This window comes from Pogoniulus pusillus, chromosome 12, assembly GCF_015220805.1.
Source record: "Pogoniulus pusillus isolate bPogPus1 chromosome 12, bPogPus1.pri, whole genome shotgun sequence".
Lineage (NCBI taxonomy): Eukaryota > Metazoa > Chordata > Aves > Piciformes > Lybiidae > Pogoniulus > Pogoniulus pusillus.
Window position 1 is genome coordinate 15,180,269 of NC_087275.1, and position 24,758 is coordinate 15,205,026.

General features: G+C 41.1%; 1 protein-coding gene across 4 annotated transcripts in view; it reads right to left on the bottom strand.

Annotated features, from left to right (window-relative positions):
* GRIK1 (glutamate ionotropic receptor kainate type subunit 1) overlaps nucleotides 1–24,758 on the bottom strand; it is a 162,673-nt gene that overhangs the window by 42,011 nt on the left and 95,904 nt on the right. For all 4 annotated transcript variants that reach the window (XM_064152392.1, XM_064152390.1, XM_064152391.1 and 1 more), the window contains exons 4-7: nucleotides 23,545–23,726; nucleotides 11,743–11,796; nucleotides 9,867–10,040; nucleotides 6,550–6,693 (exon numbers count right to left, since the gene is read on the bottom strand). In XM_064152392.1, coding sequence (XP_064008462.1) covers nucleotides 6,550–6,693; nucleotides 9,867–10,040; nucleotides 11,743–11,796; nucleotides 23,545–23,726 — 554 coding nt within the window. The remainder of the gene's footprint in view (nucleotides 1–6,549; nucleotides 6,694–9,866; nucleotides 10,041–11,742; nucleotides 11,797–23,544; nucleotides 23,727–24,758) is intronic.

Sequence of the window (24,758 nt, forward strand, 5' to 3'; positions counted from 1 at the left end):
ATCATATCAGCACGTTGCAGGTGCCTATCAAACAATGACAAGCTTTGCCTTATCAAGTAACCACAGCACAGGTTTTGGAACTGTCCTGAAGTGATTTACTCATGGCTGCACAGAGTCCATGGCAGAAACAAGAGCCATAGCTGTAGCCAAAACTCTGGCATGCCCCACACCCCACCCGATCATTTTGAGTCAGAAATTTTCTCCCCAGCTGAGCTGTTGTCCTATTAAAGAGACATCAGCCCACTGAACAACAGGGATGGCAAGGAGCCTGCAGGGGTTTCATGTGGTGCAAAGCACTATGTCATTTCTACTTGAGGTAATGGGACCCAAGTGCTGGAAAATCTGTGAATGAGTGAGTAGGAGGTTGTGTGGTTGAGGAACAGGCTGTTTCAAAGAGACTACACTGCTCCAAAACCCAAATCATCTGCATTTAACAGTTGTTTTGTAAACTCTTTGGAGGCAAGACTGCACACAGTGAATGGCTCAATAGCTATGTGACTAGAGCTCATGGGAGATTTTCTAGTATAATCAAGTATCATCCAGTTTAGGCAATGCACTATACTTAAATCAAAATATCAAGTGTGGAGTAAATAATGAGCATGTAAAGTAGGCCACAACATATAAAATATATTCTGGAAAAAAATTCATGTAGCAAGTACCAAAATACTCCACATATTCAGGGAAAATCACTTTGTAGTAGTTCTTTTTCATTTTAGGGGTTGGAAGGGACCTCAAAAGGTCACCTAGTCCAACCCCTCTGCCAGAGCAGGATCGCCTAGAATAGTTCACACAGGAGCACATCCAGGGTGTTTTTGAATGTCTCCAGTGAAGGAGACTCCACAATCTCTCTGGGGTGACCATTCTGTCACCCTCACAGTGAAAAAGTTCTTCCTTATGTTTAAGTGGATCCTGCTCCAGCTTGGACACATTGCCCCATGTCCTATCATCAGATATCGATAAGAGCCTGACTCTATCCCCCTGACACTCTCCTTTTACATATTGATAAACATGTATGAGGTCACCCCTCAGTCTCCTCTTCTCCAAGCTAAGGAGACCCAGTTCCCTCTGCCTTTCCTAGTAAAGGAGATCTTCCACTCTGCTTTTCTTAGAAATAACTAAATATTGTAGTACCACAGCCCAGAAAATAACTGCAGTGGGTATCTACAGATGCTCTGATTGAATCACCACTGGAATACAAAGACAAGATGCATCAGAAGAGACACTGTTTTATGTTTTGGAGCTGAAATATTGTCACCTTTCCACAGTTACGTGCACAGACATTTCTCTGTGGCAGAAAGACTGGGTGACCAACACACAAATCCTTCCTCAGACAACTGGAGACATGGCGCATTTTGAGGTCTTATGACATACAGAGTCTTGTACTGCTCCTTTCTTTTTTTGTTCCACATGGTAACTTTTTAGCCTCATGAAAATACTCTTACATGATAGCTTTGGTAGTACTAAAGCTTTCCCTTAGTTTAAATCCATAATATTCTTGTAATGAAAATACTTCAGTTCCTTCTTCTTCCAATGATGTTCTATTATCAAGTAGCTCCTGAAAATTACATCCTGTAATCACAGGATGACACCAGTTAATCACAACTTCTCACAACACTGTCTCTTGTTCAAAATGTTAGTCAACTCACCACATTTGGACAGAACCAGTCTGAATGTGGTTATGTCATTGTCAACTTTTTAGTTCTGTCTTCTCTTCCTCATAACAGAGCTTAAAAGGAAATGCAAGAGTCCTGAGGATGATTGCTTGCTTCCTCCATGCCAAGACAGAAACAGTCAGGATCTCATGACTGCATTAGTGAATCAAAATGAATCATAGAATCATAGAATCAATCAGATTGGGAGAGACCTCCAAGAGCATCCAGTCCAACCTAGCACCCAGCCCTGTCCAGTCAACTAGACCATGGCACCAAGTGCCTCGTTCAGTCTTTTCTTGAACACCTCCAGGGATGGGGACTCCACCACCTCCCTGGAGCCCCAGCCCATTCCAATGGCAAATCACTCTCTCTGTGAAGAACTTCCTCCTAACATCCAGCCTATACTTCCCCCAGCACAACTTGAGACTGTGTCCCCTTGTTCTATTGCTGGTTGCCTGGGAGAAGAGACCACCCCCCAGCTGGCTACAGCCTCCCTTCAGGTAGTTGTAGACAGTCTAATTTGGACATATTCACTTAGAAGAATTATTACAAGTAAGAGACAGAGGTATGACAGTTTTACAAACATGGTATTATGTGAATGACCATGTCCATTTATCCTGTTGCTTTTCCTAGCCATTGCACTAGCGTACACATAAAATTGGTTCAGGTCAGAGGATTCTTGAGAGCTTTTAATGTCACACCATGAAAGGAAATCTGTATTCAATTATTTGATGACGAATCTAGAAGAATTGCTCTCACTCCTGGTCTCTACTAACTAGATGTGTTTGAAACATATCTTGTAAAAAAACCAACACAAACTGAAATGTGAATGTAAATGTTTCAGATTTCTTTGAATCTTTGAAATTCGTGTGTATGATTCTGTTTGAGGGATTTCATAAGGTCACTCATTATAAAATTGGTGTATTTTTTGAAATACTTCTCTTTGCAGTTCATTCTTTTAATTGTTACTGGATTTGAGTCAGGAGAGCTCACATTAGTTTAGGTGATAGTTTAATATCAGACAATCAGTATTTTGTGACTTATGCTTTAAAGGGGACAGGACCAGGGAATTTGATCATTCAGTTATAAACATCACACACATTTTCCTTTTAGGAAACTGGGATCATCCTTTCTGCCTCTATTCCCTCTCTGAAGAGAAGCAACAACCTCCTTTTTCTTTCCAGGCATGGGTAAGATGTACTCCCTGCAAATGTTTCCATAAGGGCTTAAAGATTAAAATATCATTTAGATATGAATGACATTAGGTCATTGCAAGACAAAAGCTTCTGACAAGGATTTACTTTTCATTAAAAAGATCTTAATAAACTGCTGTAGAATAGTCTTGATCTCAGATAGTGTACTTTATGCAATATCCTCCTTCTCAGAAACTAGCAATGACCTCTCTGACCTCCAAACCATCTTCAGGGCCAGAGCCTTTGTTCAGGCCTGCATTTCTCTGCAAATTTCCAAATGCCTCCTACAATCAGCATTAGCTCATGAAATCTTTAGAGCATAGAAGATTACTCCTTTTTGTTACTCTGATTATTATGTAGCCTCAGACATTTTTGCTAGTCCTTTTCTCTTATAATTTTGCTGACATCACAAGTCTTGGTAGCTAAGAAAAACAGTGGATCTGCTACTGTTGTTACCTGAAGTTCTAAGGTCAAGAGAAGACTATTCTCAGACTAAACTAGCTGTCTCAGGAACTGACTCTAATGCAGATACATTCAGACCAGCATGCACTTCCTCAGTGCTTTCAGGAAGAAGCTAACTCATGTGTACCTGAGGATCAGACATGTCTTGCAAGTTGACTTCCCAACAGCATATTCACAGGCTGAATAAATTACTTTGACATACGCTGAGTCAATAGAGCAGCAGACTATGAACAGCTATGCAAGTAAGAGGCTTTCCACCTTAACCACTGCTCATGTACAGGCAGATTCTGAGGACCTTTCTGTTACCATCAGCCTGGTATTTTATAGAATTAGTCCAAAAAGCAAATGAGACAACTGCAGTTCTTATCACCATTATAACAAAATGCAAAACCCCACCATGGAGCCATTAAAGCGCTTGATAAGCTCTGGCACCTGCAAAACTCATTGCACCAAACTTCTTTATTTGAAAGGCTGCAGAATACCTGTCTTCAGACCATCTGTAAGATGCCTTCACAGATCATCAGCAGCATATCACAAAGTAGTAAAATTTAATTGCATTTATGTGAGCCCAAACTACCATTCTGCCTGTCTTTTCCTGACTGTGCCTATTCCCTTGATTACTAATTTATAAAGTTCATCTGTCCTCGCTGAGCAAACCAGATCCTAATAGTGATTTGATCCAAACAGGCAGGTCCATATCTATTTGCTGTTCAGTTTCCAATACCTGTTATAGCCTTTATGGGAAATACAGGATTGTCTTATTAAATCTTAACCTCTGCTTTTAACTGCCACTGGGATTTTTTTTTTTTTTAGCTACAACAGAAACAGGAAGATGAGTCAGCAGTGTGCTCAGGTGGCCAAGAGAGCCAGTGGCATCCTGGCCCGTATCAGGAACAGTGTGGCCAGTAGGACAAGAGAGGTTCTTCTTCCCCTGGACTCAACACTGGTGAGGCCACACCTTGAGTACTGTGTCCATTTCTGGGCCACTCAATTTAAGAGAGATGTTCAGGTGCTGGAACGTGTCCAGAGAAGGGCAACGAAGCTGGTGAAAGGCCTGGAACATAAACCCTATGAGGAGAGGCTGAGGGAGCTGGGGGTGTGCAGCCTGGAGAAGTGGAGGCTCAGGGGGGACCTCATTGCTGTCTACAACTACCTTAAGGGAGGCTGTACCAGGTCTCTTCTCCCAGGCAACCACCAACAGAACAAGGGGACACAGTCTCAAGTTGTGCTCAGGGAGGTATAGGCTGGATGTTAAGAGGAAGTTCTTGCCAGAGAGAGTGACTTGCCATTGGAATGGACTGCCCAGGGAGGTGGTGGAGTCCCCATCCCTGGAGGTGTTCAAGAAAAGACTGGATGAGGCACTTAGTGCCATGGTCTACTTGACTGGATGGGGCTGGGTGCTAGATTGGACTGGATGCTCTTGGAGGTCTCTTCCAACCTGGTTGATTCTATGATTCTATGATAAGACTCTAGAAGTATTTAAATAAATATTTTACTGACCACAAAAGAAACTATCTGCAAAATGATCAGTAATTAGCTCACATAGCTCACTCCATGCAAGAGAAGCTAGCTCTACATGATAAATGTGAATGGTAGAGCTGTTAGACCTTTGAATTGTGTCTGCTGAGGTATGCCTGGCTCTCTTGGTCAAGGTACTTCTTCTGGCTTACAGTTCAGGACCCTTATGCTGTATACTTAGCAAAACCCCAAATGAATAGGTCATCACTGTAGAATAAGTAGGTCATCACTGCAGAATAATGCAAATACATTCACAGATTAAAAAAAAAAAAAATCTTTGTTAAACTTTCAATTTCATTGTAACCACCTGCACCAGAAATTGTATCAGAAGCAATGCTACCTCATTTAGTTTGAGGTTGAAAAGCAGAAGAACAAAGGTCCCCACTCAGATCGAACCAGAAGGGAGGAAGTGAGAAGTTCATCTTTATTACATACACTTCTGAGACAAGTTTCTCCTGTCTTCTGCTGTTTCTGCTACAGTCTTCCCACTTCCTCCCCAGAGGGTGAGCAGGATGCTGCATGGTTCATGTCAGTGTGGAACAATTTCCAGTGCCCTTTCCCTGATCTCGGAGTGCTCCTATGACTGTGTAGCAGTAAGGAAGGTATCTCAAAGCTTTCTTATTTCTTTAGTCAGAACCAGGAGCACTCTGGTAACTCTTATCTTTTCTTTTTTAATTCCTTTCAAGGAAACCTTAAAATTCATAAAACATGAATGTGGAGAGCACTGTTCTGGTAGCTTGTGTGTAGGTGAATCACCATGTTGTATATTGCCTATGGCAACTCTAAAAAAGTTACCTAGGACTGAAGAAGGTGATGACAGCTCTTCCACACGTTCTGTAATCACCACATGTCCTGTCTTTCAGTTTGCTCCTACTATATTTCAGGATTCAGGTGTATGGCACAACGTGCTGCAACCACTTACCTTATCCTTCATCCTACAGGGTCTTTTTCCACCTACTCAAGTGCTAGTGAATGTGGCTTTGATAGGAATCACACTATCATGGACAAGAACTGAGGGAAAAGATGAAATATACATGGAAATTCCACATAATTTCCAATTTTCATTTTTGTGTGATTCCCTAAAGGAAAAGTTCTGAAATTCTAAATAAAATCTGAACTTCTGGAAAAGTGAAGGCATTTCAGATAAAATGTGTGTTTCTTAGAAAGGCTGTGGATCAGGTTAGCTCAGTGGTGTATTCCTATGAGACAGTGGATGACTTCATGAAGCAATTTACTTCTTTATAAATACTGGCTGAAATATTTTCTGGATATTGATTAATGCTCAAGCAATCTGTGAAACAATTGGAGTTCAGTGGAAAAACAAAAATAGAGATACAAATGCTTTTCTTTCCATTTCTACAATGGCTGTTTTCAGTTATTGCATGTTTTTAGAGATGATATGCACACATAATAATATAATCATAACATTAACTGAGGAAAAAATATGGACAGCCTTATGGTGTGTTAGACTGAGATTATATCACACCTACAGTTCAGCAGTTTCTTTTTTTTCAAAGGCCATATAAAATCTCTGCCAAAACTCAGGACACAGCCTTGTGTCTGTAAATCAACATTTCTCTGTTAGGAAGTTGAACAAGCATTGGGCATCTGAGTGCCAGACATCAAGGCATAGCATATGACAAAAAGCAGGGAGCAACATGAGCCAGTGTGGTAAAGAAAAAAGGAGGGACTATGATGACCATAAGCAGACGGTCTACACTTGCCTCTTTTATCAGATTCATGAATCTGGGTCCAAAACGCCACGGCTTGTGTCTGTGGCACTGCAGGGAGCTGACAGTCAGTTGGGAGGCACGCTGGGAGGCCACTGCTACCATGTAAACAGCATCATACATCAGAGCTGCTTCGGTCTGCATAAAAAAACAGAAAGGTTTTTTTTCAGATACTTGATGCCCAGTATCTGCTTTTCTCTATCAAGAACCACTTCCTTAAGCTGCTAGTATGGAAAAGGCCACTACTCTGCTCTCCATGGATACCTGAGGTGCAGAGAAAAAAACAAGTTTTTTGCAGCTTTTATTAATTTCTGAGTACTTGCAGGGTAGCATTAGGAATAAAACCACATTGGGTAGCTACAGAAAGAGAGGGCCAAGTCCAGTGCAGGAAGCACACAGGTAGTTCTGTGGCACAGAGAGAAATTCTAAGTACCCTTGGGTGATACAGCAGCCTAAGTATCACCTTTTAGGTAGCCCTAACAGCCAAGCACTTTTCAGTACCCTGTTTCCTGTAGTTTCCTCATGGGGTTTGCCAAAGAATCTCAGCACCTCAAGCCATGTCGTTCAAAACCACCATGCAGGTGCCCAAGCTGGTGTCTGCCCAGGATGGCATAGTGGCATGGCATGGTGGATGGCTGCATGAATGCAGTTACACTGGCTCCCCATTGCCACTCTTCTCATAGGCAAGACCTACTTGCCAGGGAAATCAATCCCACTGTGTACCTGGCAGGTATCCTAGCAGACCAGGTACCTACTGCCTCTAAGTGTCTACTGCCCTCAAGGATCTTGCCTTGTGGCATAAATATGTGACATGACCTCACTGGAAAAACCTGCCCAGTAAGCCACGAACTGAGATTGCACACCTGATTACCCTTTATCATAGAAATGTTTCAGAAAAGGCTTTCCTTCACCTTCACTGTTATTTAGTGCTCTCATGTATGAGGTGGGAACAGTCAATTAATGCATAGGATGCTGTAAAAATGAAGCTCTTACCTTTCTTCTAAAGTTATTGAATAATTAAGAAAGAGGTTTAAAAAGAAGTACTAACTCTGCAGATGAGAAATTGAACTCATCTATGTGAACTGCAAAACTAATCCATTTTTTATTCTTTCCCCATGCAATTCCTTTGGGAAATTAATAGATTTGATTCTTTGTCTGTTTCATTTACCTAAGTAAATTACAGCAGCATCAGCCTTATCAACATTGGAGGCTTTTGCTGGCAATTAAACGTGATCTGAATTTATCAAGTAATCCTAATACACCACAGATAAGGAGTCACTCCTGACACATTACTCAGGATCTGCCCAAAACAATGCTCCCACAATCAGAGCAATCTAAAAACATTATAAATGGTGAGGCAAGCACGAGGAAACAATATGAACTGTAAGCAGTGTCGAGTGACTTAAACCAGATACTCATTCCAAGCAGACCCAGAGGCTAAAGGTCATACCCAAAATGTCTCAAAATCAATGGAAATATTTCTATCAACGTGAGCAGACTTCAGATCAGTTTTTACATTATACAGGTGTGTTCAGGACTGAATTTCACTTGAGCAGTAGAATATCAGTCTGCCTATGTACCAAAGAGGATACCTTCCTCAGACTATCGGTGCTTTTACTTGATAACATGGTGCATCTCACAGTGTTTGCACATTGGCAGCTTTGCCAGACTTGGCTATTTCAGTCTCGTGCTTGTGTAACTTGTTAATTACCCAATCCACTATGCAATAGTTTAAAGGTCATATTATCTGCCTTAGCCTTTTATTTCTCCCCTCACTGTTGTTCTGGTTTAGTGCTTGAGGTTGCATGAAGGAACAAAATGCCACCTCATTTTCTGAAGCAAACCACCTTACATTGATCTCTGTATTCATGCATAAGAAGAAAGGGACCAAGAGTTATTTCTGGAACTCATTTTTCTAATTTTCACATTCTGCTGAAATTACTGCATAGGAACCCAAGGATCTGGTTGGAACGATCACCCCTCTGTGTGCAATTTGGGCATAAAGTGGAACATGAGCTGCAAACTATCCTGGTCATGTCCCGCTGTGTTCCCACGAGCTGACATCAGGACAAACAATACAGTGTGAACAAGAAGGGAGAAATCCTGAGTTAACAATAGGACATGCAATCCTGATCTCCTCACACTGTGTGGCTTGTCATAGTCTTATTACTTAATGAAATACAGCAGTATTGCAACTCTCTTTCGAATTGAATAAGTAGAACTTGCTCTGAATATTTAAATGACCATAGCCAATATGAAGATATTTTCTTTGGTGCTCATGCTGTTTCAGAGCATCAAGGGTACTAAATGATTACAGAGATGTGAAGGAGAGGATAAGAGTCTGGTAAGAACTTTGTCCTTTTTTAGTTTTACTCTTAGGTGTATGCACGTGAATAGCTGCGTGTGAACACAAGACTCTTGCAGGTCTTGTGCATTCACATTAGAAGTTCACAGGGACAGATTTCTCCCCTGCTTTTCTGTGAGTGAGCACAGTGGCATTGCCCAAACAAGCAACGTCTTTTGGAAATGCCTGAAATAACACACAATGCATTCCTCTCCAAGGTGTTAGGTTGTTTCACATTTTTTCCTGCAATCATCTGCAATAAAGTCTATTTCATATCACTTAGAACTCCACTCAGTACATAAGATACTTTACCTTATATTGAAAAAAGATGGCAACCCTTCACTCCATGAAACTGAATGTAGTCACACCATCCATGCAATTGCTCCTATCCCTTCTTTTACTTCTTGGGAGAGTGATAGGGAGGAAATACTAATTTCCTGGCTTGATGATACCTTTCATTTATCTTTAGATTATATCTTAAAAGCCAGGGATGCTGTAGATGATGGAAACGAAGAGAAAGGGCACTTTTCCAATTTAAAAATGCTATTACCTGTCCACATATACAATATCTTTCCCTGCAGGTTATAAATTGCATACTTGCTCTGAAAGTTCCTGTTATGTTCTTCACTCTGTGTAGAACATTATGAGAGAAATGAGGCAGCAGTATCTACATTTGACAACAATAAGATGAATGACGTTAGCTGGACGGCACTCCAACAAAGCATTGTCACTCATCTCTAGAGCTGCCCAGGAACGGTTTGTCACACAGATGAGTATAAACAATGGTTCTCAGGGCAAATGCACTCCTGTGTAGAAGCAGGTAAAAGGAAGTCTGTTTCAGAGAGGTTGCTTCAGCATTTGCATTGTGACATAAAGCCATAATGGAATCGGTTCATAGCTGCACAAACGGCCTTGTGAAGTGCACAACAGGGAGCCCTGTATCACCCTTGTAACCCAGTTCACTTACTGTCATCATGCCATCGAGGAGGCCAGTCTCTGGTTTTGGTGGTGCCTGCAGACGCTCCATGGACCATTTCTCAATGACCGAAGAAACGTGTGGGTTTTCGATGTTGAGCAGGCGGAACCCTGTCATATTTACTCCGCTGTATCTGTAGGGCTCCAGGTCTAATGCAAATAGATCCTAAATCATCGTTAAGAAAGCAAACAAAACCACAATTAGCATTTTTAAAGTAAAATGTTCAGAAGGTAAAATTAGGCCAGAATTGTACTTAATTTTCAATCCCAAACTCAAGTCTTGGGTTTTTTTCCGTGAATGCTCTGCTTGCCCTCAAAGTCTGGTCATAACTGCTTCCATTACAAATCTGAATAATGCAAAGCTGTGTGAAATTTATGACAAACCATATACCTGCTTTTTGGAACATAAAAATCTGTTCCCCACAACACCATTATTTTGCAAACGACCTGCACAGCAGTGTCTAATTTTAATTTATAGCAATCCTCTAAAAGTGCTACAGCTCTGACAAGCCAACATGAGGAATGAGCTGGCCAATGTCAAGCGTATTTCTCAATTTGAAGATGGAAAGTTCCAAGAGAATTTACCTACGAATCCCATTTTTCTCCTGCCACGTCTCCTTCAGGTAACTTGCTACTAAGAAGTGTAATGGGCTTGTCAAGCTAGTGCATAGTACATCCATGTGCTTCAGGACTTAGTGTTTACAGAGCAGGAATATACTGGGTATTCTAAGTGATTATAGTTGTGTGGCACACACCAGAGCGATATTTATCAGGCAGTGGAAATAAGATGACTGCTTCTCATAGCCTGAAGGCTGCTTTTTAAAACAACTTTTTGCTGATCCCAGCAGGGTCATAAAATGACAAATGTATTAGTCATGGTTTAATACCACAGTAACCATCAAAATATCAATATTTACAATAACACAATGCCAAGATATCACCAGCACTGCTTACTCCTTTTTCTAGTATCTGCTCCACAATATCTCATGCGTATCCACGATGATGGTTACCATTTTATGTTGATTGTTTATTGCACTGTTTCTTATATAAAACAGTAAGCTCTACAGTAAAACCTAAATCCTATCTGCAAGTTTCACATTAAACCCTAAAGTAGAATTTTTCTTTTCATCATTTTTTCTTGAAGTTAAAATAACCTCAGAGAGCTATTTCGAGCTACTGCTTCAAGCTCCAAACAGCTAGAGAGTCTTTTTAGACTACTGACTGTTAGATTCAAAATTTTATTTCACTTGCACATAGTATTTTATGTGGAAAGGAAATAAAGAATAAGCTGATGCACATGATAGAACTCAGCCCTCTGGGACTTCCTCGCAGTGTTGGTAATTTGCTGTCTTTCTAGTCTATAACACAAATGGACTTCGACCATGCATTGGGTTATATTTCCATAGAGCATGTAAACTAAAATATAGGGGGGGCAATGTGCTGAAATAAGTATTTCTACCATAAAAACAATACCACTATAAAATTTCCCAACTGATTTTATATGAGATTTGGTGTTTTAATAAGTAAATGAAGCATTTTAGTGATGAACCTGCACGGCCTGTTGTGCTTAATCTTGGCTCCATTGCATTATTCTGTTTCACTGGCATCCAGCTGTATCAATGGTTCCCCCTTTAACACAATACTGCAGTAAATTCTCATTTTATTAAAGTATTAGGCTGACCCACGCATACTGAAGAACAGCTTCCTTACAAAATTGTGAGTCCTGACATTACTGAAGAGTGTTAGTATTCATTCCTCAAGGTTTTCCCTGAATAATGGCAACAAATATCTGCTAGAAAAAGTAGAAATTTGTACTTGTCTTTTCCACAACAATGAGTATTCACTCCCAGATCTTTAGTGCTCCTTACCAATGTTGTAAAAAAGTAGTGGTAGTATTCAGTCATCATTCCCATGGAAAGAATCTGTGGAAAAAGATTGAAAGGTGAAAGTACTTTACTCTGAGTGCTTTCAATACACTTCAGTGTCTTCTGAAAAGCATGAGTTAATCTGGAACAATATATTACAGGTCATGAAAACTCGATTACAATAACCCCAACATTTTTTCTTCAGGAGCAAAAGATACCCTATTGTATTTAAATTATGTTTTTATCACCTCTGCTCCAGAAGAGATTAAAGATTACAAATCTTCCAGGACAAGAAAAATTACCAGTGATAACAAGAAGTTGACTTTTTAAAAAGAGAAAATCTTTAGTCTGCAGTTTAGAAGTGTCAAAAAAGAAATTTTAGCAGACAACATAACTCATAGGGGGAAAATGCTTAGTTGCAGAGTTTTGTCTTCTGCATTACCGTGTGAGGACAAGACACACTTGGTGCTCACTGAGGTAAGAACGAAAAGAAGAAACCTTCTACGAATGTCTGTTTTTCCACCTGGGGCATGAAGGTCTGCAGGAGGTTGTTGGAACAATTGGTATGAAAGGACTTCGGGTCTGGATTAGTTTTCCAGAATCAGACCTTCTGGTGATGTGCTAGCTAAGGATGTCATTCATATGCAGACTGACTGACCACCTCAGGTGGAAAGGAATGAAGTTCTCCTCAGCCCTTGTATTGCAGGAAACTTCTACAGGGATGTGTTTTTCTCCTCAGCCTCCCTCCAAAAATAATTTAGAATGCCTACATAAAACACTGTGATGATGTTCGCTCTACAGTTCCAACCCAGCATCACCAACACTTGTCACTGTATGCTATTACCAGGATGCAAACATTTTGCCCTCCCTGCCCTTGTGAAGAGGAGGAGGAATTATAAGCTAGAAAATTACTGAAGAATTCATTATCGTGACAGTAACAAAGACAATGGTTAAATGTTATTCAGTCTTGATCACAGTAATGTAAGCATCTGCCATTAAAAGTATTTTAGGACAGTAACAGGAGTATCTGGATTGCTGTTTGAAATAGAGGGGAAATACTGTGATTTGGCTCTCCAAAATTCTCATTCCTGACAAAAGCCTCTGAAAAATAGCTTTGTGAATGTACAGCTATTACTTACACAAAGGGAAAGAACCTGAAATTTATAAGATGCAGTAGACAATCAGATGTTATTAATCACAATCAACCAATATATTTCCAGCCACTAAAAGTCAAGGCAGAAGGCAAGTATTTTATTTAAATGCTTCACTGAATTTGCATGACAAAATTGCCATTTTTATTTCTTATTTTATTAATCTTCTTCTATTCCATATTTTAGACTTTAGTACCTGTAGAAATGAATAATCTAGTAACCCTGGAGACTGATGTTCCTCCCCTATTTAAACACAGAGAGTTACATACAGTAACTTCAAAGGAAACTTTTTCATGATGAATTTCCCAGCTGACACAGCTGGGCTCAGATCCACTCCCTGGAGCTGTTGGATTTCTGTGTCTAAGGTTCCTGCTATGGGAAGGAGATATCACAGAATCACAGAATCATGGAAGGTTAGGGGCTGGAAGGGATCTTGAAAAATCATCTAGTCCATCCCTCCTGCCAGAGAAGGACCACCTATACCAGATCACACAAGAACACATCCAGGTGGATCTTGAATATCTCCAAAGAGGGAGACTCCCTCCTGGGCAGCCTGATCCAGTGTTCCATCACCCTCACAGTGAAAAAACTTCTTCTCATGTTTCCATAAAACTTCCTATGCCTCAGCTTCCACTTATTGCTCTTGTCCTGTCTTTGGGCATCACCAAGAAGAGCCTGACTCCATCCTCTTGGCACTCACCCTTTATATATTTATAAACATTAATGAGGTCACCCCTCAATTTCCACTTCTCCAGACTACAGAGCTCCAGCTCCCTCAGCCTCTCCTCGTAAGGAAGATATTCCACTCCCTTAATAATTTCCATTACTCTGTGCTGGACTTCTCCAAGGAGTTCCTTGTTGTTCTTGAACTTTGGGCCCAGAACTGGACACAATATTCCAAATGTGGCCTCGCCAGGGCAGAGTAGAGGGGGAGGAGAACCTCTCCCGACCTACTAACCGCAGCACTTCTAATACACCCCAGAATGGCACTGGCCATCTTTATGGTGCAAGATCTACATGGTGCAGGCCTCTTTCAGGTTGAAACTATTGAAACAACCCAATCACTTCATATGGTGCACAGAACACCCATGAGGTTATACTAGTGTAGTTTTAGCCCAGGTAAACCACTGTATGCCATAATTTATTTGGTCCTCCACAGGAAGTTCTTGGCTGCAACATTGGTATGAACACGTGATCATACTAATAAATGTAAATAGGAGGGTTCAAAGACACAGACTTAAATTATTGATTCATTACAGTTTTAATACAATTTCTCAGTAACCAGACAGATACATTAAGTAGAACGATTATGAAGTGTGTAGCCTGGATGTCTGGGAAGCATTACCTAGCTGTGCTGCTGCAGCTATACTGCTACTGGGTATCCAGCTAGTTAAATCCAAGGTAACTGTTATCACTTTCCTCACAAATCCAAAGGCATGAGAGGAGTGTTTGCCTCCTCGACACATTTTTGATTAAAACTTTTTATGAGAGTATTTATTCCCAACAGAGCTAGGAGGACACACACATGTGTGTGTGAATAATAAGGATTAAAAAAACTGTGCTATAGGATTAGCTTTGAAAACAAAGCAGAACCAAACCTTCTGATAACCACAGGCAGCTGCATGCAAAAAGCAAGGTTCAGTCAGCAATGTCATCTGCCATAACCAACACACAGGTTTACAATGGTAGTGCTGGAAGGGTGCCATGAATTTGCCAAGCACTCTGCACCTGAGGGCTCCATGAGAGATGCTTACTGATGTTTTTCCGAAGAAAGTATTGCAGTAGCACAGGAAAAAATCATCAGCTTATTGCTCTTGTATTTTCTCTTCTGACAATGACTCAATTAAGAGACAAAGCTACAAGCAGCTGTAAGAGAGCTTCTAAGTGTCACGCACACATTACCAATGTCTTTGTGTTCTAAAGAGTAAGAGCTGGTGCTGGATCTGTTCCAGGGTGAGCCCTGATCTATCACTGAGCCCTGCCACTGAGCTCCACCCTCCCACTTAGCGTCCGTCACAAGGCCAGACATAAATGGTTGTCCTTCCTTCTAACAATCATTAAGACAATTGGTTACATTGCTGGGACATGTTAGGTTTGTAGATTGCCTTTTTTTTTTTTTGGGGGGGGGGGGGCGGGGTAATTATTATTGATGAATTGTAATGACTTCATGATAATCTGTTTAAGCTTTAGGGTAGCATGTCACTAAATAAAATTTCAGTGAAGGAAGATTGATGACGCTAGCAAATGCCCACTCAGGAGGATGGAATCAGGAAAACAAGAGGTGAAAACACGTTGAAGCAAGAGCAAGAAGAACTCTGAAGACTCCGAACCATTAATGACTCCCAAGCCTTAATGACTCAGATACTCTTATCTGTGTAAATAGAAGAGTTACATTTTTGTGTTCTCAGCAGCAAGAACTGGTGTTTTGCAACACAGGGAATAGATACAGGCACACAGCTCCTTGGGACTACCAGAACAGAAAACATAGTCACAGCATGGTGGGAGTGAAGATTTCTTTTACTCTGGGACATATCACCTTTGCAAAGGAGATGCACAAGCCTTTCCCACAGAGCAAGTGTTCTCCTCATTACAGAAAATGAGGAAAGCAGCCCAGAACAGAGAAGGGAAGGCAACAAGACTGATTTGTGTCTGTACAGCTGTTTGTAAGAAACTAGAATAAAATTCCATTACACATTCCTATTTAAATAACTTTGCATGCAATTATTGAAATAATTATGCATCTGATATAAATGTCCTATTTAAATAATAATAGCTTTTACTTACTGTGGAACTTAGATGAATGTAAACTAGCAAAACCAGGCTTAAACATTCTGCATTCTCCTTGCAAATCTCCTACCCTTGCTGGCCTGTATAAAACATGTTCTTCACCCCAAACTGGGTATGGATTGATTATCGGTTCTCCTGGCAAACAAGAAAAAGAGACTTCCATCTCTAACTATCCATTTCAGATGAGATATTTGGTCCTTGTCTTTTGCAGATCTGTACTTTTAGCTGTGGGTCATGAACTGCAACGTGAATATGGTCACTGGTCAAAATATGTATGGCAAGTGGGTCAAGACTGGATAAAAATATTCTCTGTTATGTCTGTAAAAGTCTTTGGGTGCTCTATTCCTAGCTTGCGTCATATCCCAGCTCTAATCTACATTTGTTCATTGTGTGAAATATCAGCAGCTCATTTAGAGCTAGTGTCAGTCTTCCTTCAACACGATCCAAAATCAGAATGATAGCAAAGCATATTAGCAGGAACTGCATCAAATACTTTGCTTCTTTTCATTTCACATTTTCCTCACTCATTATTTAATTTCATAGCCATTGAGTGAAAGCATTTCATTATCTAATTAATTAGTACCATCACTGCTTTTTAAGATCAGCAAGATACACCATAATGTATAACCACCCCTCTGCCTCCATGCCTCTCATGTGTTTGATATAAAAAGTTTATATTTTGTTTACAGCATTTCCCTGTGCTCCATACAGACAACCTGGACTTAACTCACTGGAAATATGGGTCCTACTCAGTCACAGCAGTGGTCCAACTAGAGTGGTATAGAGTTCCTCCAAAATGGACATCAGCCATAATACTGTACTGTAAATACTTCACTATTATTAGAGTCCAGCTGGAAACAGGGGCAATAGCAATTGGACAGTTCAAATGTGTTGTCCAAGAGCCCTGGCCAGCTGTTGTTGGCTCCTTCTGCTTCCTGAAGAGATCCCAGGGAGCTAGGGTAGCAGCATTGCCTTTCAAACTCCAGCATGGACAGACTCATAGACCTTCTGGTCGAAAGCACTCTCTTAGTTTGGAAGTCTACATGAATCTGCACCACTCAGTGAATTTTCCAGGGAAGGAAAGAACAATTACAAAAGCTAGTCTATGTAACTAGTTCAGCTTTCATCTAGACAGCACAGCTAACAAGAATAGAGAAGCAGAGGTCTCAGCATAGCACAGCCAGGACCCCAAAAGACTGTACTCTAATAGCCTGTGCTGTTATATCTTCCAAGTTCAGAAGAAATTTTCTGAGGCAATGGTCACATTTACTTCTACGGAGACCTACAGTTAGATTTGGGAACTAAAGTGCACTGACAGATGTCAGGCTGAATTACTCTACCACATAATTTCTGTGTCCTTGGTTTTCACTGATGTCTTCATCTACATCTCTTACTATCTGATGCCATTCATCAGAAACCAGGTGGCCAGAATGAACATGAGTCCAGCAAAAAAACCCTCATAAAATGACTACAAGGGAGAAGAATAAGTGAGCTGAGTATCTATCTGCTTCTCACCCTGGGGCTTGAGGAATCTGGGAAGATCTGTTGCTGGTGTTTCTCCAGTGGCAGTGAGAAGAGAGCTAATTCTATCTTAGCAGAGAGAGGGCTTCAGTCTATTTGTCAAGTTACTAGAAGGAGCGTACTCAAGAAAAGACATTTTATATTCTTATATTTATTATTGTACCTGAAATGTATACTATGATGACACTCAGTTTTCACATTTTTATAGGAACTGAATTAATTATTTTGCTCTTTGTCTGTCATACAGATTGAGCAGAGAAGTCTCTATAAATTGCTTTATAGGTATCCTAAATCTTATTAAATATACAGTACATTCCATAAAACTTATTTTAGAGACATAGATGTATGAGCACATAACATAAGTCTAGTAGCAACATAATCTGTGAGAGATGAGTTTTGCCTATGTCAACTATTGGTGTGTTAGAAGAATAAATTGAAGGTTAAGCATAACAATTAAACCCCTTGAACTAAGTTCATAATCCAAAAACCTAGTATCAGACTAAACACAGTGCATAGACTAAACAGACCAAATAAATATGTAAGATACATTGGAAGATTTGTGCATAAAACAGATTGCAATTTGTGATCAGTCATTTAACTGACAAGTGGGATTGCTTACCCAATCTAGACAGAACACCAAGTCTCTGTCTACAAAATATTTTAGGTTAATGTCATAACCACCTTTTTTGTCTGTCTGTCTTTCTTTCTTTCTTTTTCTTTCTTTCTGTCTTTCTGTCTTTTCTTCCTTCCTTCCTTTCTCCCTAAGAAAGCATTTCCAGTTTCCTTGCTGGAAAAAAAAAAGAGTGCCTTACCTAACACTCTCCAGGAATATCTATTTGAGTTTTAGAAATGAAAGAGATACTATGCACCCTTGGAGCAGAGCAGAATGGACGCTGCTGAAGTCAAAGAAGGAGGCTCCTACAGAGCCTAAACAGATCCTGGGCAGGACTCTGGAGATCACAATTTTATCCTAAGAAGCTGTAACTGCACTTAGCTCCTGCTTTTGGAATCTAATTCTCTACTAGATACTATATTAGATATTGTATGATGATTTATCCAATATTCATTATAACTGCGCTTAGCTCCTGCTTTTGGAATCTAATTCTCTACTAGATACTATATTAGATATTGTATGATGATTTATCCAATATTCATGCACTTTAAAGCTCCAGCATACAAGATTTCCAAGTAGACCATGGGAACATCAGACCAGCTGCAACTTTTTCGATCAGCTCAAATGGTGTAGTACATCTTGATTGAAAACCCTGCTGGCATAACCTTCTAGTTCAAGTAATTTCAAAATATCCTGATCTTTTGTGGAGCCAGGCACTTCAAGGATCAGAGATGCTAGTTTGGGTGGTTACCTGATATAAGCAACAGAGCTGAAAGCACCTTTATTCACCATGCACCAGCTGCACAAGGTTACCAATTCTTGTGAGGGAATATGGAGAGAAAATTCAAAGTGACTATGGGAAAAGGCAGCAATTAATAATCACACTCTACTCTTGCTCCTTCCAGATCTGGGTGATGATGGGGCCAGGCCTCATTAAGCTGGCTGAAGACTGTGAAATCTTGTGATCTCTGCAGCATTTCAGAGTAAAAGGGCAATGTGCAAGCTTGGGGAATAGGGAATTCAGCTGAGCGCAGGCTTTGTATTTTGTTTAAATTAGGTTATTGATTTGCCTGTTCTTCTTGAGCACAAGGAAGAAGCATGGCTCAATGGTATTTTAGTTGAAGCTATAAATAAGAAAAATAGTCTCATTTATGAGAAGAAATTAGTCTTTCATTCTGTTTTGTAAACAATAGATTGAAGGAGGCAAGTGAAGATGTCACCTCTGCACATTCTACAGCCCAATAATGTGGCTGGGTCAAGTAGCTCCACACTCCCAAAACAGCTCTATATACTGACTCTTCCAAGACATAACTTCAGATATACTTATCCTTTGTTCCTCAGAAGAGCTTTCAGGTAGCCCTTGCCTGAAAGTAAGCCTGAGCGATAAGCCATGCCGCAGCAGAGCCCTCTTTGAGTGCTGGTGCAAACAGCTCCTGCTTGCAGAGCCATTGGTGCCACCACCAACTCCAGCAGCACAGGTGGTGCTGGAAGAAGGGCAGCAGCCTTACTACACTGCCTGTGTCTTCAGCTAGGAGGAGGGCTGGCAACGGGCAGAAATGCTGCTGGAGGTATTCCTCACTGTCCCACAGAAGGGACATGAGACTAAAAGAGATGAGAGGTGATTTCTTGTCTCTTTCTCAGAGTCTTGGAGGAGGAGAAGGATGCTGCCCACCTGGGTTGGGGATAGTCCAAAGATGGAGCAGAGCCTGGTGCAAAGGGGGCACCCTTGAGCTTGGAAGGGGCAATATTCAGGCTCTTGAGCAAAGCTTTTGAGGAGAAATCTGCCCAGGCAGGTTGAGAAAGACACAGGAGCAGTGGTGGCTGTGTGCCCATGTGACCTTGCCACAGTTTTAACCTGTAAAATATCCCCCACCAGCCAACCCACTAAAAACCTCTATTTCCTGTATTTATGTTCTCCCGCATGGGCTACTAAATGTCAGCTACATTACTGTAGATACAGAAGACAGACAAGAAATTGTTGCTCTGAGGGCAGGTTTAGGTGACTGTTTGCTCTAATTCCTACTCATATCAGGAATCCTATGCAATTTAACAATGATATGTATTTTGCCATAATAATTGCTGGATCATTTACAAAGTCACAAAAATTGTCTGCTAACATTGCAGAGGTTTTAAAAAATGATTTCTATATAATTCTTTTTAATATCTTGTTTTCATTCAGGGTAAAATTAGATAGGAGCTCCTCTGTGTAGTGATGAGAATATGAACCACAGTACATGTTGTAGCTAACCCCTAATCAGATGAGTCACACGTGAACTCAGAGCCCTCCACATCTTCCTGTATCACAGCTGCCTTTAGGAGTAAGCAACTTCAACACGAGTTACTGCTGCCAGCATCTAGCTTCAGCAACAGAACAATCTCATATAAAAGTAATTTTCCCTTTCCTTCTAGCCTACATTTATGTCACTTCCATTCCCACAGCTCTGACCCACAGGTGTACCTAAGCAGGCCAAAATGGGTTTATACATGTACTGGCTTGCTCAGGCATGTTCTCCAGCTCTCCCTCCTTCTGTTCTGGGCAGAAGCAACTGCGGGAAAGAGGATAAAGAACCTGGAGCCACTCAGCCTAAGGACTCTGGCCTGCCCAGACTTGTTTAGCTCCTGTGGTAAACAAGGTGCACATGCTTAGCTTGTGCCTGCCTTGTGCAACGCCTATGCTTTCCCAAATTTGGGTAAAGCAAACCTATGTCTTCACTGAATATGGTCAGCTTTGGCTAACTGCCATTTTGATTAGCTATTCTATGTCCAAAGGCCTGTTAGTCTCAGGCTGTATTGACAAGAAGAGTTGAGTAGGTAACGCAATGTGCTCTGCCATTGTATTCCTGCCTGCTGCTGCCTGCTGCTATTGCTCTCTACATCTGGCAGTGACTCTGCCATTGCCTTCTACAGCATTATGCTAAGCTATAAGCTAGCTCTCCTGAACTGTCTGGAAACTGCACTGCCTCGAGTTTACCAGGAACAGGCTCTAAATGCCTCCACGCAATAGGCCTGCATAGCCAGCATGACATCGTGCTAAGACCGCACATCGCAAGACACCCTGCCTGCACCTGAAAGTCTCCTGCCAAGATGGGAAGTCCTGGAGATACACAGATCATCCAGAGAAGCCAGGATAAGGTCAGAGATTGTCTGCCTTCTTTCCCCAGAAGCCTGGGAAGAACGAGAAGTCTCAGTGGTTGATAAGACAGTAACAGAACTCCCTGAAAGTGTCTGGGTACTGTCTGAGGCTGTAGCTAGCCCCATGAGTCAGGTAATAATATTTTGTGATTAATACTTAAAGCCTCTTGTAATTCACCACTGCCATTTGCCATCAGCAGAAAGGAGCTTCCTGCGTCCATCTAGTGGACAAGTGGCATATTGACCGCAAGCAGTATACTGACTGCAAGAACCTTCTCTTCCAGTTCAGCTGAGTTCAATTAAAGTTTATATATTTTTGAAAGTTATTTCTAGGTCAAGTTATTTCTCTGTATGTTTCCATGACTGTGCAAAGAACTGATTATTATGAAAATTAGTGGCTGGGGGGGGGGGGCAAGAGTCCTGAATATCAAAATTAATAAACAATATTAATTTTGGAAAAATATAATCTCACATCAATTAATTACCCCTCCATAACAATGCCTCCCATAATTCTCCTATTTCCTTCCATGCTGCCATTCACCACTCTTCTCTTAAGTTCTTAAGGCACCAGAGACCACTATTTGTGTCTGCAGCCTGTCAGTTGTCTCCTTGATCCATTCTGCACACAAACTGTTCTGTCACTTTGCCCTGTCTTAGTGCATCTTTTAGCACTTCCTCTTCTTTTCTCTTCTTTTGACAACAAGGCTGTTTCTTTTTTTTTTTTTTTCCCACACTCAGCCTGGTATTTTTGAAGCTTTGTGCCTCCTGCAGTGTGCCAGACATCTGCACTTTGTTCTTGCAGATCCTTGAAAATTTATGTTATCAGTTTAACTCTTCCCCCACAGATCTCATTTTGGAGGAGCTTGTTCCTGCTGCCATGTTTTAATATTTTTGGACAGTTTTATGGGGAGCAGAATGATGGGACAGCAGCACCTCTGTCCATTCTGCTCTCCACCACTTGCTACAGTGAGCTCTCCATCACATGAGGGAGCAGCTGCATGATTGTGCACTCTCTTGCTCTTCCCTCAAACTCCCAACATCATGCCCACATCTGATCCTGCTGTAGCTTAAATATGTAACTTGGACTGAGAAAACCATAAAATGCATTAGAGGCCAACTTTCCTGACAGCAATAAATCTACCTTTAACAGCTCATGGGAATTTCTGTGCTCTTCTCAGAATCATAGAATCAAGCAGGTTGGAAGAGACCTCCAAGATCATCCAGGCCAACCTATCACCCAGCCCTATCCAGTCATCTAGACCATGGCACTAAGTGCCTCATCCAGGCTTTTCTTGAACACCTCCAGGAACAGTGACTCCACCACCTCCCTGGGCAGCCCAGTTGTGTTGTATCTGATTCAGGATCCCATCCTGCACATCAATATTGACAGGACCAAGAATCTCCAGTCTGGAGAGGATGATTTCAGGCTCCTTGAGACTAAAGCAACCAGTAATCTGTGTTTCTTACTTTGATACAGAATGCTCATATAAATAATAGAAGTATTTCTGCAAAATATTCTGGATTGGAAGAATAAATTTTATCCTTTATTAGACAGCCCATACACATACATTTAGATAGTGGAATTTCACTGATGGCCATCTGGCATTAGTGTTTCCCAACTGACACTAAACCAAGCAACTTCTTCTGTCTATTGTAACATAAAAGGAAAATGCCACTCAGAAGGTAGTACTTGCTTGGCATTACTGTCTATAGGACAATGAATCGCAGGAGCCAATGCTTTAGACTTTGACTGTCTGAAATATATAAAGTGACAACAGTAAATTCAAATTTACAGCACGCTGTGCACTCCTGGTAAAGTCCCAGTACACTAACATCAGACTTTGTGGCATTTGTGCTCGCCTAGTGTGGTTGTCCAGCTGTCACTATTAGGTCAGGGCTGTGTCAAACCTTGCATGGTAGCCTCTCTTCCTATTTTACCTTATAGCTTTTTCCTCTAATACTTTCTCTGTTAGATCTTCTTGTAGCGAAGTTTAACATGTAATGAGGTAGTGCCAGCAGCCCAGATCTTGCTTTGGTACAGGGAAATGAATGCTGAGTTATGCCCTCGTCTGCAGTGGATTAATGCCCCATTGTTGCTGTAGGCAGCATTGAACCTGATTTGCAGCAACCTCTGTTGAGGCAATAGCTCAACATGAGTCACTCCCTAAGCTCTTTTCTTTTTCTTTCTTATTTTTTTTTTTTGGCAGGAGGAGACAGAGAAACTGTACTGATTAAAACAAGGCAAAGTGAAATAAATTCAACAATCTTACTAGTTGAGCAGAACCAGAACTATTAACAAGAAATGCTTATTTCCTTCTCTGGGATACTTATGGTTTTCCCTTCAGACATTAATACTGCTGTTGGCATTTATGGTTCTTTGAAGGTCTGAAGTCTTGTGGGGTGCTCAGATGCTGCTGCACATTCTGTAACAGCTCCTGCCTCTGGTATTACTGAGCCTATGTCCTAATTGGTAAATGCATTCAGATTTAGTGTTTCCCTGAAAATGAAAACTAGTGAGGCTGACGAGCTTCAAGATGCAAAATTAATGTCATGCCTTTTCATCCTCTCTTTCTTACCTGCTTAAGAATATCTCTCTCTTACCTGCTTAAGAATATCTGCAGCTGTTTCATGTGAGCAATCAAATATCACGTAGAATTCTTTGCCCTTCTTCATCTCCTTGAGTAAAGGTCTGGCGTCTTTATTCCCAGAGGGCAGCTGGCGGATTTTGATTTTAATGTTGTATCTAGAAGGGGCTTTGATGAGCTCTTGCAGACGAATTAGACCTGAAAAATGATACACAATTACACAACTAACCATTCTTTGCAATGAGTATTTATTGTCACATGAGCATGTGTCTCTTATCAATTCCAACATAGGTCACACACTCAAAGGGTGGCTGCTAGTTTGGTGTTTACTAGTCTCCTAGATGACTACATCCTCAGCAACTTTGCTGACACCAAGCTGTGTGGTGCAGCTGACACACTGGAGAGAAAAGAAGCCATCCAGAAGGACCTTGGCAGGCTTGAGAGGTGGGGCTTCAAAGTTCAACAAGGCTAAGTGCAAGGTCTTGCACCTGGATCAGGACAGTCTAAAGCACCAATACAGGCTGAGTGGCAAGTGGATCAAAAGAAGCCCTGCAGAGAAGAACTTGGGGATATTGGTGGATAAAAAACTGAACATGACCCAGCACTGTGCACTTGCAGCCAAGAAAGCAAATCACATCCTGTGCTGCATCTAGAGAGATGTAGTTAAGAAATGTTTCTCCCACTTTACTCTCCTGACACCCCACCTGGAGTACTATGTTCAGTTGTGGGGCCCCCAGAATAAAAGAGGCACAGACCTCTTAGATTAAGCCCAGAGGAGGGCCACAAAGATATTCAGGGAGCTGGAGCATATGCCCTGTAAGGATAGGCTGGCAGAATTGAAGTCTTATAGCAATCTACGAGATCTTATAGCAATCTACCAGTACTTATAAGGAGCCTGCAGGAAAGATGAGATTGGAATCTTTATCAAGCAGTGGTCTCTTTGGCATGGGGTAATGGTTTAAAACTGAAAAGAGCATATATTTATATTAGATATTAGGAAGAAATTCTGTACTATGAGAGTGGTGAGGCAATGAAACAGACTGCCCAGAGACACTGTGGATACCTGCTCACCGGAAGCATTCAAGGACAGGCTGGATGGGGCTTTAAGCAATCTGATCTAGTGGAAGGTGTACTTGCCCATGGCAGGGGCTGGGAACTAGACGATCTTTAAGGTCCCTTCCAACATAAAGTATTACAAGACTCTATGATAAGAATTACAGCTTTTCCTTT